At 50.1% G+C, this 19,438-nt stretch overlaps 1 protein-coding gene across 25 annotated transcripts; it reads right to left on the reverse strand.

Annotated features, from left to right (window-relative positions):
* Positions 1 to 673: 673 nt before the first annotated feature.
* On the reverse strand, positions 674 to 15,230 carry CBY3 (chibby family member 3). 25 transcript variants are annotated; one of them, XM_086706180.1, is made up of 6 exons: positions 15,157 to 15,206; positions 13,110 to 13,987; positions 12,269 to 12,361; positions 6,527 to 7,026; positions 4,908 to 5,324; positions 674 to 3,732 (listed from the first exon to the last, which is right to left on the reverse strand). In XM_086706180.1, the coding sequence occupies exons 1-2, from the start codon at positions 15,204 to 15,206 to the stop codon at positions 13,300 to 13,302; spliced, it is 738 nt and encodes a 245-aa protein (XP_086562306.1). In that variant the 3' UTR covers positions 674 to 3,732; positions 4,908 to 5,324; positions 6,527 to 7,026; positions 12,269 to 12,361; positions 13,110 to 13,299. The 25 variants fall into 25 exon arrangements, 22 of the variants coding, with proteins under 22 accessions (XP_086562306.1, XP_086562295.1, XP_086562442.1 ...); XM_086706169.1 differs by having other exon boundaries at positions 674 to 4,144; XR_015251081.1 differs by lacking the exon at positions 15,157 to 15,206 and having other exon boundaries at positions 674 to 3,272; positions 3,587 to 5,324; positions 13,110 to 13,293.
* Positions 15,231 to 19,438: the final 4,208 nt, after the last annotated feature.

Genomic DNA, 19,438 nt, shown 5'->3' on the forward strand with positions numbered 1-19,438 from the left:
CTACCAAAGGGAAGTCTTATGCTTCAGATTAGGGGTTATCACCACCCCAGTGGTGGGAGGTCGCTGTTGCCTTCTGAATGGTAGATGAGCCAGTTCTAGATTCCTATCCCTATAGTCTCCCTTCCATTGCTACTTCCTACTGTTTTAGCTTGAATCCCCATGAAAGCAGAGACTGAGCCTAGAACTTGGGGGCAGTTGATATGGTAGGTGAATCCAGGAAATGAGAGGGAGGGAGGAGAATGACACAGGGTAGAAGGAAAATTCAACAAAGTGTATTTTGGCTTCTGTCCCTTATGAGTTGAAGGTTGCCTCAGAAGGCGTTAACTCACCTGCACTCCCAGGCTATGCCTATGGTTGAGAGAGATCCTGAGGCTTAGGAGAAAGCCCTAAAGCAGAAAAGCAGAGAAACCTACAGTAGACACTTGAAACGAGGCACTGACAGTGTACATGGAGTCGTCTACCATAGCTGTGGCTAGTCAGAGGTGGGCTGATAAGATGTAACCAAAAGTTCCAACACATCTAGCACATCTTTCCTGCCTCCTAGGGGATTAGACATCTGGGCCAATGACAAAGGCCAGACACCATCTGCTCCCTGGGATTCAGGTGCCTGGTCCTGTAGACCTTTGTTATGCCCAGAATTCGTGATCCCCAAAGATCACCAGGGAGCTGAGTCTGATGCAAAAGCAAAGAGCCTTTATTCGAGCTAGCTGGAGCTCAATCCCCTACCTGCACCAATGCAGCGGTGAGATGCCAGAGAGAGCGAGGTTCAAAAGCACAAGGGTGTTATAGGGATCTAGGGGCAGTTGGTGGGGTAATGGTTGTGGCCTTAGCCAATTGGCTGGGGAAGGGTCAGAGTCCCGTTGCGCAGGTTGCCAGGTGTGGTTTGAACGGGAAGTTTGAACGGGTGAGCGGGAAGTTACTCAAAGGGAGGAGATGTGGTCTGAGGTTTGAATGGGAATTTCTTTCTGTGGTTTTCTGGGAAAGGGGGCCATGTCAGGGACGTAGTCACTCAAGATGGAGGACACAGAACAAAATGGAGTTGGCCGGCCTAGGTCCGCTCTTTCATTCCCCCCTTGTCATGTAGCTTATGGACCCAATCATGGGACTGGCTGCATTTCTATTTTGTCCTCTTCTGTTATTAGGGGCTTGCACTGAGCACGGAGGACCATTAGTTGGACGGCCCCTATGCAGTCCCTGACAAACTGGACCAGTCTGTTGATGATATAGGGTCCGAGGGTTAATAGTAGGAGCAGGATGGTGAGGGGTCCGGCAAGGGCCGAGATGAGGGTAGCTAATCAGGGAGACCAGTTGAACAAAGACTCGTACCAGGACTGAGATTGTTCTCTCTCTAAACTTTTGTTTTTGCAGCCCTTCCCTTATGAGGGCCATAGATTCTTTTACGACCCCCAAGTGATCAACATAGAAGCAACATTCTTCCCCTAGGGCTGCACATAGTCCTCCTTGCTGCATGAATAATAAGTCTAATCCCCTTCTGTTTTGGAGTACTACTTCTGATAAGGAAGTAACGGATTCCTGTAAATGAGAAATTGATTTCTCAATTCTTTCTATGTCTAAATCAATGGCTGCCCTTAGGGTTCCGTAGTTTTTGTCCTGGATGACGAGTGAGGATATTCCGGTCCCCGCCCCCACTAATCCCAGTTCCAAGAGCGCAGCCAGAGTTAGGGTTGTAATAGGCTCTCTCTTACTTCGGGGGTTAGTAGAGCCTAACCTGTTAAGTATTTCTTCCCCCGAATGGTACACTAGCTTGGGGATTAACTACAGGAGTATGCAGAAGCCTTCTTTCGAGGAGTTAAGGACTTGGGAGTGGACGCAGGGAGCGAGGCCGCTGGAACAGGCCCACCATGCATTTTCGGGGGGAAGTAGATACATTGTCTCCCTGGGGACTGTTAGGGTTTCATTAGAGATGTGACTGCCCGGGGGGGGGGGGGGGGGGGGGGGGGGCACGTGGCTTATGCAAGTGCCCTGCCCTGTTACCGCCTGGAGGATTAGTCTTGCAGTAGCCTGCTGCCATCTGCAGGAGCTAGAGTTGGAGGCTGTTGTATAATTGCCTTTAATGGCAATACCTTCATAATATGGGGGCCGGACATCTAGACAGAGCAAACAGGACTTGGTCAGGTCGGGTCTAGAAGTGTTTAGTACCTGGTATGCTCCGACAACTGTGCTCCACAGGGGTCTGTATCAGATAGTAAGTTGTGACCTGGGGCAGGAGATGCGGGTGACGCTCCGGTAGGGACAGGGGATGTGGAGGGCTGTGTGGCCAAGGCCTAGGTGTTTCTGGGAGTGGCTGTCCGGGTGGGGGCAGGTCGGGGAACTAGTACTTGGTTGGGTCCTACCCCTGTGGGGGACTGCTGGGCAAGGGGAGTCGCTTGCATTCGGAGGGTAAATAACGTTCCCTTGTCCTTGGCTCCCAGCCTAACCCGGTCATATATCCTGAGTCCCCAGGTTTTTCCACTCTCCCATCCTGTTGTTTTTTTACCTTGGCTTGTAAAGGATATAACTATGGGATTACCGTGCCCCCAGGCATATGACGGTCGGGGGCCACTGGGCCGCTTTACCACAATGAGATCTCCGGTGCGTGGTGGGGTCCACCAGATGTGCCCCGTCGAGACACATGACCAGGAGGCGCAAAAGTAGTCAGCCGCGTCCCCACATGTGCTCGAGCGAGAGTGGCCGGGGCAGACATAGAAATAAAGGTTCTGCGCATGGAATCCGGGGGCATATGGTGACAAGGGGAGCAGAGTTTGGAGGTCTACGCAAAGTTCTGGGAACCAAGTATCCGTGGGGTGGCTCTGGGAAGTCTGATTAAGTATTGTCCCCGAGCTGGTGTCTATGATCTGCCAGGTGATGTTTTGGGGGGCGTGGGGACTCTCGGCAGCATGAGCAGTGACAAGCAGAGCTAACAGAATTACCAATATCAGGTGGGTCGAATGTGCTGTAACCTGAACTTGAGCGGGTTCTGTTGGTCCCGACTGACAGCCCATCGCGTGACGAAGTCCTTCCGGATCGTGGAGGGGTCCGCTGGCCGAACGTGGGTGTGATGGACCCAGGTCGCAATGCCGTCTACTTTGAGAGCGGTGGGGGTGTCAGCACCACGATGTAGGGTCCCTTCCAGTGCGGCTCGAGGGTCTCTCAGTGGTGCCTCTTGACGTAGACCCAGTCTCCCGGCCTGTACTGATGAGGTGTCGGGGTCGGGCCAGCCTCGTAGATGGCACGGAGGTGCGGCCAAATGTCCTCGTGCACCCTCTGGAGCCCTCTCAAGGAAAGAAAAAGTTCTTGATCTTTAAACTCAGCAAGAAGTTCAGCTCGAAGGTTGGGAATAATAGGGGGTGGCCTGCCAAACATGATTTCATAGGGAGTAAAACCCAGGGTGTAAGGAGTGTTCCTAACCCGGTAAAGGGCATACGGTAGGAGAGTCACCCAGTCCCCGCCAGTCTCCATGGTTAATTTGGTAAGGGTCTCTTTTAGGGTTCTATTCATTCTTTCTACCTGTCCTGAGCTCTGGGGCCTATAAAGCACAATGTAATTTCCAGTTTGCCCCCACAGCCTTGGCTACTGCCTGCATTACCTGCGAGATAAATGCTGGTCCGTTGTCTGATCCTACCATGGCAGGAAAACCATACGTGGGTAAGATGTCTTCTACTAGCTTCTTAGCCACCGTCTGAGCCATTTCATGCTTGGTTGGGTATGCCTCCATCCAGCCAGAGAAGGTGTCTATAAATAATAAGATATTTATAACCATACTTTCCTGGTTTAACTTCAGTGAAGTTGACCTCCCATTGGGCTCCTGGTCTGGTGCCTCTGAGCCTGGTTCCTTTTTTATTTGATGTGGCTCTTGCATTGGTGACTTGGCAGGTCTTGCAAGCAGATATAACTTGCTCTATTTTGGTGTCCTATTGGTGAATCTGTGTCCATCCCGCACAAAGCTGCTGCCATCAGTGAACCAAGTAGCCTCGGCATCGGGGAGGGGCCAGTCGGTCAGATCCGTCCGGAATCCATGTACTTGCTCCAGGATCCCCGCACAGTCATGTAGTGGAGCATCTAGGTCAGGGTCGGGCAGCAGGGTTGCAGGATTGAGGGCCGCACTGGGGTGGAACCGCACTCATGGAGGGTTGAATAGGAGGCTCTAGTAATAAGTCATAAGTGTGTTACTCATCCATCTATCAGGAGGCTGTTTCAGGACCCCTTCAATGGCGTGTGGGGTCGTGATCCAGATCTCCTGTCCTAGGGTCAGTTTGTCTGCATCCTTGACTAGGAGTGCTGTCGCCGCAATAATTCTTAGGCATGGCGGCCAGCCGGCAGCCACTGGGTCTAGCTTCTTGGACAGGTAAGCCACTGGGTGGTTCCAAGGGCCTAAGGCTTGAGTTAGAACCCCTTTTGCTATTCCCTCGTGTTCGTCTACAAAGAGATGGAAGGGCTTCGTAATTTCTGGCAGGCCCAGGGCTGGGGCACTTAGGAGGGCCTTTTTCAACTGATTAAAGGCAGTTTCTTCTTTTTCAGTCCATTTAAATGTTTTCCCCTCTTTGGTAGCTTCATATAGGGGCCTGGCGATCTCAGCAAAACCCAGAACCCGGAGGCAGCAGTAGCCGGCAGATCCTAGGAATTCCCTTACTTCCTTTCGGGAGTTGGGAGTAGGGATCTTTAGGACAGTTTCTTTTCTGGCATCTGATAACCGCTGCTGTCCGCCCTCCAGGATGTATCCCAGGTAACTCACCCTCTCCCTGCATATCTGAGACTTCTTCGCGGTTGCCCTGTATCCCAAGGCCCCCAGGGTAGCCAGCAGGTCCTGGGTCCCTCGCTCACGGTCCTTGGTTATGTCGGCACAGCAATCAGGATGTCATCTACGTACTGTAGGAGGGTGAGACCACGGTGCTCTTTTCTGTACTCACCCAGGCCCTCGTGTAGTGCCTCGTCAAAGATGGTGGGCGAATTTTTAAACCCCTGAGGCAGCCGTGTCCAGGTGAGTTGCCCGCTGTAGCCCTCCTCTGGATCATGCCACTCGACGGTGAACAAGGGTTGGCTCTGGGGTGCCAGCAGCAGACTGAAGAAGGCGTCCTTTAAATCTAGTACAGTATACAGACCCTGGAGAGTGCCAAGGAGCTCAAGAGAGTATATGGGTTGGGAACAGTTGGGTGTATGTCCGTGACCCTCTTATTTACTTCCCGGAGGTCTTGTACCGGTCGATAGTCATTTGTGTGAGGCTTTTTGACCGGCAGTAGGGGGGTGTTCCAGGCAGACTGGCAAGGAACTAGTCCCCCTAGGCTTCGTAGTCTCCAGATGTGTGGCTGGATCCCCTTCCGGGCCTCCTGAGATATGGGGTATTGTTTGATTCTTACCGGACCTTCTCCTGGCTTGAGCTCTACCAGGACCGGGGTCCTGTGAGCAGCTAGTCCTATCCCCCCCGTCTGCCCAAACCGAGGGGAATTCTTGTAGCCATCTGTCTATATTATCCTCTCTCGAGAGTGCCTCCTTGTGGAGGTGGTATTCATCCCCTAGTTTCATGGTCAGGACCTGGATGGGGTGGCCCTTGCCATCGGTGACCTGAGGCCCCCCTTGTCTGAAAGTTATCTGAGCTCCAATCTTGGTCAGTAAGTCCCGTCCTAACAGCGGGTAGGGGCATTCTGGTATTACCATAAAGGAGTGGGATACCCATCCCGTCCCCACATCTACCGTTCTTCGGGTAGTCCGTGAATACTGGCTCATACCAGTTGCCCCTTGTACCCAGGACTTCTTGCTGGCCACCTTTCCTTGTGGGGTGTGGAGGACTGAATGTTGTGCTCTAGTGTCGATAAGGAAGTCAACCAGGGTCCCCTCCACTTTAAGAGTTACCCTGGGCTCAGGGAGAGGGTCTGAACCCCGACTCCCCTAATCACTCAGTTCATCTAGCTCTAAGACTTTTACCCGATCAGTCTTGCTTCCCTTCCCGCTGGCCTTTTTCGGACAATCTCGGACCCAATGCCCTATCTCCTTGCAGTATGCGCACTGATCTTTCTGCAGCCTCTGCCTCCCCCCCCTTGGTGGTTCCTTTACCTCCTCTTGAGTTGTCCGCCAGCTGCCGGAGACGGCGGTCTTGTTCCTCGGGGAAGTCAGCAGTGGTAGCTAGTAGTATTCTGGCCAGGTCTCGAGTCTGCTTACTGCTGGCAGCCACCATGGCGCGAGCCTGCTTATCCTCAGGAGGCTCCCGGTTATTATATACCTTTTTGGCTACCACCAGTAAGTTCTGCAGACTTTTTTTCTCCTAGTCTATCTGTTTTTTGTAATTTTTTCCTAAAATCTATGGCCGATTGGTTTACAAAGGCCATGATAACAGCTGCCTTGCTTTCCAGAGCCTCTGGATCCATGGGGGTATAGGTACGGAATGCCTCCATGATCCGTTCTAAAAAGGCAGCCGGAGATTCATCTTTTTCCTGTTGCACATTTCCTACCTTGGCCAAATTGGTTGGCTTCCTAGCAGCCATTTGGAGACCCCCCATTAGAGTCTGGCGGTAGACCCGGAGCCTCTCCTTACCTTCTGCCGTGTTGAAATTCCACTGGGGCCGAGTTAAGGGGAAGGAGGCATCTATCTGAGCCTGGTTGGTGGTGGGATTCCCATCTGTGCCTGGAACTAGTTTTCGGGCCTCATTGAGGATTCTTTCTCTTTCCTCAGTCATGAACAGGACCTGCAAAAGCTGCTGGCAATCGCCCCATGTAGGCTGATGGGTAAAAAGAACAGAGTCTAACAGATCAATAAGCCCTGTTGGTTTCTTGGAAAACTTAGGATTCTGAGCTTTCCAATTGTAGAGGTCACTAGTGGCGAAAGGCCAATAGTGATAGGGCTGATTCCCCTCCGCATCTGGGGGCCCGGTGGCTCGCAGGGGCAGAATAGTGGAGTCAGCGGCGGAGACAGATTGCTCCCTCTGAGCCCTTTGTCTGGTAAAGGGCGGGCTTCCCACTGGAGCGTTTCCGCCTCCTGCTCTCGGAACAGCATCTGTCTCCCCCAGAGGAGGAGGATGGTGTTCTTCCGGCATCCTAGGGGGGTTATACGGGGGAGGAAAAATTAATTCTTCTTCAGTCCCCCCTTGTAGGACAGGGTAGAGGGGTGCTGAAAGCTGGGTAAGACTTTTCTTGTTCTCCTTCTTTTCTGTCCCCTGCAAAGCGAGAATGCGTTTTGGCTCCAGAGGGCGTGGGGCTAGGAAGGGCTTAAGCCAAGAGGGTGGGTCTTCTACAAGGTCCTGCCAAGTGATAATGTAAGGGAGCTGATCAGGATGGCCCATCTTAGGCCGAGAAATGATACCCGACTTGGTGGATGGTAGGGAGCTTGAAGGTTCCCTCTGGCGGCCATCTGACATTGAAAGCTGACCACTCGCTAGAACAAAAAACCTGCCACCGACCCTTTCGGACTTCCACACTGAGGTTGTTAGCTCTTCCCCTGACATCCTTAAAGTGATCAATCATAATACTTAGAGGAGTAGTCTGAGTCTGTCCCATAATGTCCGTCCAGTAAGTCCACAGAACAAAACAGAGAAACACAGAAACAGACAAACAGAGGGCCCCTAGAAACTCTTCCAACTCCGTGGAAGCAAAACTGAAAGCTAGACGATGGCCTCACACCGACCGGCGGGAGCGACCCACCTCGTCTCAGACCTTTGAGGGGAATCCACGTCCCTCCAGAAGGGAGGATCGGAACGTCTTCCGAAACTCCTGGCCCGAGGTCCTCCAGTGCGTCCACTTAGACCGCACCGGGCACTACCAGAATTTCAGAAATGAGCTCACAGAGAAGAGACAGGGAACGAACAGACACTAACCATGGCCAGTCAGGCTCTCTGGGTCGGGAGTCCCTCGGGGGTATTGGGGATCCCGGACGAGCCCCCAAATGTTATGCCCAGAATTCATGATCCCCAAAGACCACCAGGGAGCCGAGTCCAATGCAAAAGCAAAGAGCCTTTACTCGAGCTAGCTCGAGCTCAATCCCCTACCTGCACCGATGCAGCGGTGAGATGCCAGGGAGAGAGAGAGCGAGTTTCAAAAGCACAAAGGTTTTATAGGGATCTAGGGGCAGTTGGTGGGGTAATGGTCGTGGCCTTAGCCAATTGGCTGGGGAAGGGTCAGAGTCCTGTTGTGCAGGTTGCCAGGCGTGGTTTGAATGGGAGGTTTGAACGGGTGAGCCGGAAGTTACTCAAGGGGAAGAGGCTTGGTCTGAGGTTTGAAGGGGAATTTCTTTCTGTGGTTTTCCAGGAAAGGGGGCCATGTCAGGGACGTAGTCACTCAAGATGGAGGACACAGAACAAAATGGAGTTGGCTGGCCTAGGTCCGCTCTTTCATGTTCATTCTAGGAATATTTTCAGAGGTCCTAATAAGTGTCATTAAATACTTTTCTACACTGAAATACAGGAGAGAATATAACAGCTCTATGGAGCTTGTGTCCTAGTAGTGGTGGTGGGGTAAGAGGTGGGGGGGGAGGAGAAGGACAATAAAATATACAGCCTATCAAATGGTAACAGGTGTTAGAAAACAAAACAGGAAAGAAGGGTAAGTTGTGTTGGTCTGGTTTCAGCTGGGGAGAACACATGCTCATTTAAATAGAGACATGGTGGGGGGCAGGGAGGGGTGGTCCCTGGGTGGTTCAGTAGGTTAAGCGTCTGTCTCTTGACTTCGCTCAAGTCATGATCTGACGGTTCCTAAGATTGAGCCCCACGTTGGGCTCTACGCTGATGGTGCAGAGCCTGATTGGGATTCTCTCTCTTTCCCCCTTTCTCTGGCCCTCCCCTGGTCGCTTTCCCTCTCTCTCAAAATAAATATATAAAACTTCTAAAAAAAAAACAATTAAAAAATAGAGTCATCAGGGAAAACTTCACTGAAAAGATGACATTTAAGCAGATACCTAGGGGCTGAGTGGCTCAGCTGGTTAGGCATCTGACTTCAGCTCAGGTCATGATGTCACTGTGAGTTCAAGCCCCATGTTGGGATCTATGCTGACAGCTCGGAGCCTGGAGCCTGCTTCAGATTCTGTCTCCATTTCTCTGCCCCTCCCCTGCTTGCTCTCTCTCTCTTTCAAATATAAAATAAAAACAAAAAAAATTTTAAGAAGATACCTGAAGGAAGTGAGAGTAAAATCAGCCAGACACTGAGAAGGAGGGAACGGTGTGAGGGAAGAAGCAAATCGGGAGAGTGCAGTGCCTCCGTCTCCCATGCCAGGTGAAGACAGTGTTTCGAGGAGGAGGAGGCCTCAACTGCCTGAAATGCTGAGTGGCCAAGGTGAGGATGGACAATGGGCAAAGGACAAAGCAACATAGCAGGGTAATGGCATCTTTGACAGAGAGCAGAGCAAAGAGGGAGGGGAGGAACTGAGGACAGTGAATACAGGAAACTTCTTGGAGTTTCATTATAAAGGGAAGCAGAGGAATGGGGCAGTAGCTGGAAAGTAATGTAGGGTCAAGATAAGGAATTTTTTCTTTCCAAGATGGGAGACCTACCAGCTTCTCTGCTCCCATTTCCCTTCATCTTTCCTCTTGCTGTAGACAAATCTGCGGCCTCTTTGACCTCCCTCTTCAAGCCCCAAAATATTTTTCTGCAAAGCTCTGATCCCCAGAGTTCTGAGCTGTAGGAGGTGAAAGCCACAAAGAGTCCTTTGTGCAAGCTTTCTGCTCTTGTCACATCCTTCCCTGGGGCAATACACTTGGCTGCCTCAGTCAGGGGCTGAAATTCCATAGCAGGAAGAACAAAGTCAGATATCTCAAAATATCATCCTGCTGCATTTATTTCCGGCCCTTTCTCCACTTGGATGGCCTCTCCCTAAACATGGGGCTCCCTGCCTGCCTGCTGCTCTGGTCTGCCAGCGCAGCTACTTTATTGTTAAGTATTTTGATCAAAGCAATATTCCCTAAACTTTAGGCATTCCTGGATCATTGTTATGATTTTAGCTGTTTCCCTACAACTCAAGTCGTTTTACTGCATGTTTCTTTTTTTAATTTTTTAAAAATGTTTATTTTTGTTTTTTTTTTTAATTTTTTTTTCAACGTTTATTTATTTTTGAGACAGAGAGAGACAGAGCATGAATGGGGGAGGGGCAGAGAGAGAGGGAGACACAGAATCAGAAACAGGCTCCAGGCTCTGAGCCATCAGCCCAGAGCCCGACGCGGGGCTCGAACTCACGGACCGCGAGATCGTGACCTGGCTGAAGTCGGACGCTTAACCGACTGCGCCACCCAGGCGCCCCATAAAATGTTTGTTTATTTTTGAAGGAGAGAGAGACAGAGTGTGAGTGGGTGAGGGGCAGAGAGAGAGAGGGAGACACAGAATCCGAAGTAGGCTCCAGGCTCCGAGCTGTCAGCACAGAGCCGGACAGGGGGCTCGAACCCACAAACCGTGAGGTCATAACCTGAGCCTAAGTTGGACGCTTAATGGACTGAGCCACCCAAGCACCCCTACTTCATGTTTTTATGTAAAGCACTTTCTTAAAAAAAAATTTTTTTTTTACTGTGGTAAAATTCGCGTAACACAAAATTCACTGAAGTGTACAATTCAGTGGCTTTTAGAGCATTCAGTGCTGTACAACCATTACCAAACAGTTCCAAAATATTTTTCGTCACTTTAAAAGGGATCCCTTTGCCTGCTAAGCAGTCACTGCCTCCTCCCAAATCCCACCCCCCCCCCCCAACCAGCCCTTGGTAACCACCAATCTGCTTCCTGTCTCTCTGGATTTGCCTATCATGGGTATACTATATAAAGAGAATCATATATCTGACCCTTTGAGTCTGGCATCTTTCACTTAGTATGGTTTCTCCATTAGCACCTTATTTTGGGCTTGATTTTTTTCTGGTGTTATCATTTTGACTCCCTTTCCATTTCCTTGTCTGTATATATTTTTTCTTCATTTTGTTTATTTAAATATTTTATTTAAGTAATCTCTACACCCAACATGGGGCTCAAACTCAAAATCTCTGGATCAAGAGCACACACTCTTCCGACTAGGTCAGCCAGGTGCCCCTTTCTTAGTTATTTAAAAAAATTTTTTTAACATTTATTCATTTTTTTTTTTTTTAATTTTTTTTTTTCAATGTTTATTTATTTTGGGGACAGAGAGAGACAGAGCGTGAATGGGGGAGGGGCAGAGAGAGAGGGAGACACAGAATCGGAAACAGGCTCCAGGCTCTGAGCCATCAGCCCAGAGCCCGACGCGGGGCTCGAACTCACGGAGCGCGAGATCGTGACCTGGCTGAAGTCGGACGCTTAACCGACTGCGCCACCCAGGCGCCCCATAACATTTATTCATTTTTGAGAGACAGAGATAGGGCATGAGCAGGGGAGGGGCAGAGAGAGAGGGAGACACAGAATCAGAAGCAGGCTCCAGGCTCTGAGCTGTCAGCATAGAGCTTGATGCAGGGCTCAAACCCACAAACCATGAGATCCTGACCTGAGCTGAATGAAATTGGACACCTCACTGACTGAGCAACCAGGCACCCCTTTCTTAATTATTTTAAAAGGAAAATTGATTTCATCATACCTATTTTAAATATTTTTTATTTAATTTACATTAATGTATACACAGAATTACTAAAATACAAAAAAAAGCACTGCTCACAATGTTTTAAACTTAGTGTCTAATGACATGTTTTGTGTTGTTTTCCTAATTGAATAAATAAGTCCACATCTTTGTACAAAGTAGCTGTTAAGTTGGGCGCCTGGGTAGCTCAGTCTGGCATCTGACTTCAGCTCAGGCCATGACCTGGCAGGGTTCATGAGATAGAGCCCCCCTTCCAGCTCTGTGCTCACAGTGGGGAGCCTGCATCGAATTCTGTCTCCTTCTCTCTCTCTGCCCCTCCCCTGCTCATGCACATGTGTTCTCTCTCAAAAATAAACATTTAAAATAAACAAAACAAAAACAAACCCACAGAAAAACATCTATCAAAGTAGCTGTTTAGTAATCCCTAGTCTACTCCTGAAGGAAAGTTAGGTGGAGGCAGGACACTCACTTCTCTCACAGGTATTACCTGACCCTAGGGAAAAGGGCCCATGCTCTCAGGTTTCAGTGGTTGCTGAAATGCCCTGTCTACATTCCAGGGAAAAGGTTACAGATTGCAAGGACTGGTGTCACCACCTTTTGTTGTGCAGTTACATCAACCACAAGTACAACACACTCCCTGAAGCACCTTCTACTATACTTTGTGTGTATAGGGGTTGGGGGAAGCAGACCCCCCATGTCCCTGATCCAAAATGGATCTAGGAGGAGAGCAAAATCAGACACCTACCAGAAGAAAGGAGTGAAACTCACCAGGAGGTAACAGCCACGATTCAGCTCAAGGCCACTGCTGTAGGACAAAATGAAGGTCCAGGATGGCCAAGTCTCTTTGAGAGCACAGGAAATCTGGATTTTTAATATGAAATTTCCAAATTCTTAAATGTTGGCAACTAGGGGCACCTGGGGGGCTCAGTCGGTTAAGCGACTGACTGGCTCACGTCATGATCTCATTGGTGGGTTGGAGCCCTGCCTCGGCCTCTGTGCTGAAAGCGAGCCAGGAGCCTGCTTCGGATTCTGTGTCTCCCTCTCTCTCTCTGTCCCTCCCCCCTCTCAAAAATAAATAAATATTTAAAAAAATTTTAATGTTGACAACTAATGCAAAACTTTTAAACAACGCGGGTGGAGCAAATCCTATCTGTGTTACAGGCTTAGCTCTGGAGAGTGCTTGTTTGCACCCCGGGTGAGACAAACCCTTTATTCTACAGAGGAGGAAAGGAGACCTGTAACGGAGAAGCTACCCGCCAAAAGCCACACAGCAGCTGGGAGAGGCTGAGGCCCAGTTTCGAGAAAGCTTCGTAAAATACACATACTCCGGACTCAGGCTGAAACCCTCTGGCCCGCGCCGCTCCTCTAAACCAGGGGAGCCAAGAGCGAGGTCCCCGACCCTCTCCGCCTGACCGCCTCACCGCACCCTGCATCGCTGAGCTCCCAAGGTTTCACTGTCTCCCCGACTTCGTCCTCCGTTCCTTGGGCCAAGAACGCCACTGCTCACCCCTGCTTGCCATCCTCGCGCCCACTCCACTCCTCCCTCCCCTAGCACTGCCCTTTGCAAGCCTGGCTCCCACCCCGCGTTCCCAGCGGGCCGCACACACACCTTCCTCCACGGCCCTATCGCGCCCTCCCGAGACGGGCTGCCGGCTGAGTCACCCGTCCACTAACGCGCACTAAGTGACGGTCCCTACCCGCAGGTCGCGAGCCCAAGCCGACCCCACTTGGCTGCCCACGAAGGCGCCGGGCCCGCAGCGAGGAGCGAAATGCGCGTGCGCCGCACGGGCTTTATTGCGTCACCGCGACTCCAGAGCGCGCGGCTGGAGCAAGAGCACCGCGTTCGCGCCTTCGCGTTTGCGCATCTTCCTCTGCCAGGAGCGCGCCCCAGACGCCGGGCTGGCCTGGGAATCGAGCTTCTTCTCCAGCAGGTGCATGCGCGCTGTGGTCTCAGTCAGCATGTCCATGAGCAGCTCCTGCTGCAGCTTCAGGTAGTTGTTCTCCTCCAGCAACAATTGGCTGTTGACCCCCTGCACCTGAGTCTTCCAGCCCGAGTTGCTGGGTGAGGGCAGCAGCGGTCGCGACCGCCGCGGCTGCCCCTCGGTGGTCCACTGGCCGCCGCGGAACACAAAGGCCTCGTCGCTCAGGCGAGTGCGCGGCGCGCCGTAGCTGAGGCCCAGCTCGGCCTGGCGCGTCCGGTGGTCTAGCAAGTAGAAGGTGGACATGGAGGAGATGCGGCGCAGCGGCGGGCGCCGCGGGGAGAAGCGCTGCGAGAAGTGGTCGGCCCAGAACTGCTGCAGCTGCTCCCACAGGCGGCTGATGTGGCCTGAGCTAAGACACCTGAAGGCCTCCAGGGCGAGGACCGAGTGGACCTTGTGGGGCGCGTGGGTGCCCAGTGCCGAGCCTCGAGGACGTGGGCGACCAGGGCTGCGCCCTTGCCTCTGGAGGCCCTGTGTCCAGAATGATGAAGGCGAGCCAGGGGCACTGCTGGGGAGCAAGAGTCCGGGTGAGCAGCCTGCTTGGACAGGCTGTCCTGTCAAACCGCGAGGATCGGTGGACAGGGCTTAGCTCTGAGGCTGGCACTAGGGTGCTGGTCGCTGAGGAGCCCATCCCTGCACACTGGCACTGACAGCAATCTCCTGAAACTACCTTCTCCAAAGACCACTGTGTGTCAGGCCCAGGAGACAAAATGCGGATGAAGGACCATATCCCTTGCTTTCTGAGCATAGGACAGGCTGCTGGAAGGGATTGCTGAGACAGGTACTTAAAAGTTGAGCAGGACTTTGCCATGTAGGTTGAGGGTGGACAATGGAGAACCTCTAGGCAGAGTGAAGAGCCAGGCACAGCTTGCATGTTCCCCATGTAAGGAAGAGTTTGGAGTAGGGTTTGTGTAGGGGACTCGGCTGGGAATAGAAGAGGACGCTAGAAAGGGGACCAGGGCATAAACTTCATTCTGTGGATAAGAGGGCACTGCTGGATGACAAAGCCAGGGCTAGGTCTGGATTCAGGAAAGTATTTGGTAGGATGTCTAAAATAAACAAAGGCATTATTGCCACGTTCAGTTATTTTATAAACTGCTCTGGGCCAGGCTTGGTCTGGGCAGGGGTTCTTAGCCTGTGCCTGCCCTCAAGATGCTACTGGTCCAGCTAGGAACCCAGATGTGTATGTAGGTGACAGTGGTGCATTATGCTCAGTGACATCTTGGGGGCCTGTGCCATGGGCTAGGACCTATGCTTAGAATTCAAAGTCATAGAGGTTATGCAGACTACACATGACTTTTCTCCCAAGTGGACTACATCCTCAAGGAAGCTAAAGTCCAGATAACAGACAAGTTTCATTCTCTGTCTCCGCCAGCACCTGTAAGTGCTGACTCTATTAAAGGGGAAGAGGGCTATGTGTTCTCTTTTAAATTCCTCTTCTCTCCAGGAGGGTGAAAAGGGATAGAACTCTATCATGCCTTCATCAATCCAACATACACTTATTCCTCTCGCACACAGCTGGGCTGAAGGGGTGGTACTACCCCCTAGATCTGGCTCAGGGCATCATCTCTCTGAAAGCCCAAAGAGAGCCTGAAATGTGCAGCCAGGCCCATGTTTAAGGCTGCGTCTTCCCAGAGGGCCCTTTCCCAGTAATGCTCACTGCATGTTGTGCCTCACCTGGAGGATGTGTCGGAGGTGCCAAGCTGCTCTCCCAGGCCTGGCCCCATCCCTGAACCACTAAGCTGCTGTCCACCAGCTATGACTCACAATGCCTCCAGGTTGGGCCAGCCTGGGACAGAAGGGGTGCACACAGTCTAGCTATAAAACAGACCCTGGGCTCTTCCCATATTCAGCAGTTATTGTCTGCTGTGTTCCAGGCGTGGTTGTACAGAAGTGAAGGAGATGTTCTCTTATCAAACTATAGTGTGCGGTGGGGGTGTGTGGGGGGAGGTTTAGAAGCAGAGCCAGAGATAGGAATTTGATGTAAGGGACTGATTGAACAAGATAAGTCCCTAAAACAAACAATAAAACAAAAACAAGATAGTTTCTAGTGTCTGGGTGTCATGGGTCAGGTTCCCGGAAGCAGAGACTGAGATGAGAATTCTTGCTTAGTGATTTATTGGGGAAGTGCTTCCAGGAGAAGGGATGGGGGAAACAGGGCAGGGCGGGGCAACAAACTAAAGTAAGCAGGAGAGTGGCCTCAGTTGGAAACTAGTTTCAGCCCCATCCCATAGGTAACTGCATAAATTGCACAGTTAGGCCTCCTTACCACAAGAAAGCAAGTTTTTAACGCCCTTTCCCTTCTCTCCTACCCTTCATTTCCCATGATGTATTGGCCAGGGCAGCTGTGAGTTGTCAGCCAGCACTTAACGCATGTATGAGGTGGGTGCATCACCAGTAAAAGGGATCTTTGGGGCCCCAGCAGCATAGAGGAGAGACGAAGAGGATAAATAGTAAAAATGAAAAGAGAGGCGCCTGGTTGGCTCAGCTGATAGAGCATGCAACTCTTGGTCTTGGGCTCATGAGTTTGAGCCCCATGTTGAGGGTAGAGATAGCTTAAATGTTAAAAAAAAATAACTAAATGAGGGGTGCCTGGGTGGCTCAGTCGGTTGAGTGTCCGACTTCGGCTCAGGTCATGATCTCATTGTGAGTTCGAGCCCCGCGTTGGGCTCTGTGCTGACAGCTCAGAGCCTGGAGCCTACTTCAGATTCTGTGTCTCCCCTCTCTCTGCCCCTCCGCTACTCATGCTCTGTCTCTCTCTGTCTCAGAAATAAATGAACATTAAAAAAAAATTTTTTTTTAAATAACTAAATGAATTTGATTGTGAGAGGCACCTGGGTAGCTCAGTCGGTTAAGTGTCTGACTTCAGCTCAGGTCATGATCTCACAGTTTGTGAGTTCGAGCCCCACTTCAGGCTTACTGCTGTCAGCCTGTCAGTGCAGAGCCCACTTCGGATCCTCTGTCCCCCTCTCTCTGCCCCTCCCCTACTTGTGCTCCCCCCAGAAAGAAAGAAAGAAAGAAAGAAAGAAAGAAAGAAAGAATTTAATTGTGGTGCATACAATGGGGAAAAAAAAAGGAAAAGAAAATAGAGAAATACAGAAAATGACCTGAGGACATGGTGTTCAGTAAAGGTACTTGAGATCCATGCTAAGACCTAAATGATGAGGACATCTCAGCTACATGAAGATTGGGGGCTGGAGGCAGGGATGAGCTGGGCCTGTTTGAAGGACAAGCACCATGTGTTGGGAAAATGGAAGGTATTACCTGCCAAGCACGCCCAAGTTGACTGCCATCACCTAGCTTGGCATTCCTGACCTCAAGGGCCTCTTCCACAGGCCTCCCCATTAATTCAGCCTCCTGCATGGCCCTCCAGGGAGTTGGACCCAGCTCCAGAGAAGCTCACATCCTGGAGGAGAGCAAGCAGGTAGTGTCACCTCCTGGGAAAGTTTCTTCTTGAACAGTTTTATTAAGGTATAATTGACAATAAATGACATTTATTTATTTTAATTAAAAAATTTTTTTAATGTTTATTTATTCTCGAGACAAAGACAGCATGAACAGGGGAGGGGCAGAGAGAGAGGGAGACAGAATCAGAAACAGGCTCCAGGCTCTGAACATCAGCACAGAGCCCGACGCAGGGCTCGAACCCATGAACCGTGAGATCATGACCTGAGCCGAAGTCGGATGCTCAACCGACTGAGCCACCCAGGCTCCCCTTATTTTAAGTTTTTTAATGTTTATTTTTGAAAGAGAGAGAGACAGAGCACAAGCAGTGGGGGAGGCACAGAGAGAGAGGGAGACAGAATCTGAAGCAGGCTCCAGGCTCTGAACATCAGCACAGAGCCCGACGCAGGGCTCGAACCCACGAACCGTGAGATCATGACCTGAGCCGAAGTCGGATGCTCAACCGACTGAGCCACCCAGGCTCCCCTTATTTTAAGTTTTTTAATGTTTATTTTTGAAAGAGAGAGAGACAGAGCACAAGCAGTGGGGGAGGCACAGAGAGAGAGGGAGACAGAATCAGAAACAGGCTCCAGGCTCTGAACATCAGCACAGAGCCCGACGCAGGGCTCGAACCCACGAACCGTGAGATCATGACCTGAGCCGAAGTCGGATGCTCAACCGACTGAGCCACCCAGGCTCCCCTTATTTTAAGTTTTTTAATGTTTATTTTTGAAAGAGAGAGAGACAGAGCACAAGCAGTGGGGGAGGCACAGAGAGAGAGGGAGACAGAATCTGAAGCAGGCTCCAGGCTCTGAGCTGTCAGCACAGAACCCAACATGGGGCTTGAACTTACAAACCATGAGATCATGACCTGAGCTGAAGTCGGACGCTTAACGGACTAAGCCACCTAGGCGCCCCTCAAAGTAAAAGTTTTTAATTTTATAAAGTCCAGCTTATCAAGTTTCTTCTCTTGTTTCATTCTTTTTGTGTCCTATTTAAGAATTCTTTGCCAAAAAAAAAAAGAATTCTTTGCCAAACCTAAGGTCACTAAGATTTTCTCCTCTGTTTTCTTCTGGAGGTTTTGTGGTTTTGGCTTTACATTTAGGTCTGTGCTACATTTTGAGTTAATTTTTGTGTACAGTGTGAGATGAGAATTGATTTTTTTTCCATATAGATGTCAATTTGACCTAGCACCAATGATAGAAAGACTAGTCTTTCCTCCCTAGTTGCAGTCCCATCTCTTGTTCATCATGTGACTATGTCCAAATGTCTGTTTCTGGGCTCTCTGTTCTCTTCCATTGATCTTTATTCTTGTACCAATACCATATTTTCTTAATTATTATAGCTTAATTATTGTAAGTCTTCATATCTGGTAGTACATATCTTCCAACAATGTTCTTTAAAGATCGCTTTGGTTTTCTAGGTCCTTTGGAATTCTATATAATTGAATTTCCATCCTAATTTTAGAATTAGAATGTCAGTTTCCACAAATAAACCCTCATGCTCACTGTTCAAAGCTCTCTCTTCCTATCACGAGGACACTTGAGAGCTCAAATCAGCCCTCAGAAGGTTGTCTGATGGACATGGAATCAGAGCCCAGGAATATTTTAATCAAGCCAGTGATTCATTCTCTCTGTATCTCTCTCCAAATTGTATCGATATTATTAAGGCTAATTTTCATTAACAATCTCAGCATTTCATGCAGGTCATGGGTGGCCATGGTATACAGAAACTTTCAATTTCCCTTATTTCCTTGCAAAAAGGGGAAAGCTATAAAACCCAAGCAAGTCTTCTCTTTAAGTTTATTTATTTATTTTGAGAGAGAGACTGATAGAGAGCAGGGGAGAGGCAGAGAGAGAGGGAGAGAGAATCCCCAGAGAGGATCCCAAGAATCCCTATCAGACTGTTATCTCAGACCTCGACTCAGGGCTTGATCTCACAGTTCAAGAGTCTGATGCTTAACCAACTGAGTCACCCAGGGGCCCCGAATATGAATGTGTTTGATGGCTGTTGATACACATTAAGATCAGGAGGTTTTTTCCCCCTATGGCTCAATAACATATTCATTGTCTCACTTCTGAAACAAATATTACACTAAGGTAGAACTTAAAATTGAGCCCATGTTCAGAAACATGTAGATTTTTCTGAAAGTTCAAAAGGTTTAAGTAATGTTTTTCCTAAAATAAATGGGCTTTAATACTTTTTTTTTTAACATTTATTCATTTTTCAGAGAGAGAGACAGAGCATGGGTAGGGGAGGAGCAGAGAGAGAGGGAGACACAGAATCTGAAGCAGGCTACAGGCTCCCAGCTATCAGCACAGAGCCCGACGCAGGGCTCAAAACCACGGGCCGTGAGATCATGACCTGAGCCAAAGTGGGCCGCTTAACTGACTGAGTCACCCAGGCGCCCCATGATACCTTTTATTTTTATTATTGTTTTTAATGTTTATTTTGAGAGTGTGCCCACACGCGTGCACAGGGGAAGGGCAGAGAGAGGAGGGGGAGGGGCAGACAG

The sequence above is a fragment of the Puma concolor genome, chromosome A1 (assembly GCF_028749965.1).
Source record: "Puma concolor isolate L17-30 chromosome A1, mPumCon1.1.hap2, whole genome shotgun sequence".
In the NCBI taxonomy this organism is placed as follows: Eukaryota; Metazoa; Chordata; class Mammalia; order Carnivora; family Felidae; genus Puma; species Puma concolor.

Excerpts from the sequence above, each read along its gene's own strand:
- CBY3 (XM_086706289.1), bottom strand. The coding sequence starts at position 15,206 with ATGGGGCCAGGCCTGGGAGAGCAGCTTGGCACCTCCGACACATCCTCC. Across the intron at positions 13,988-15,156 it reads ACCTCCGACACATCCTCCAG|CAGTGCCCCTGGCTCGCCTT; the intron begins GTGAGGCACAAC and ends CTTGCTCCCCAG.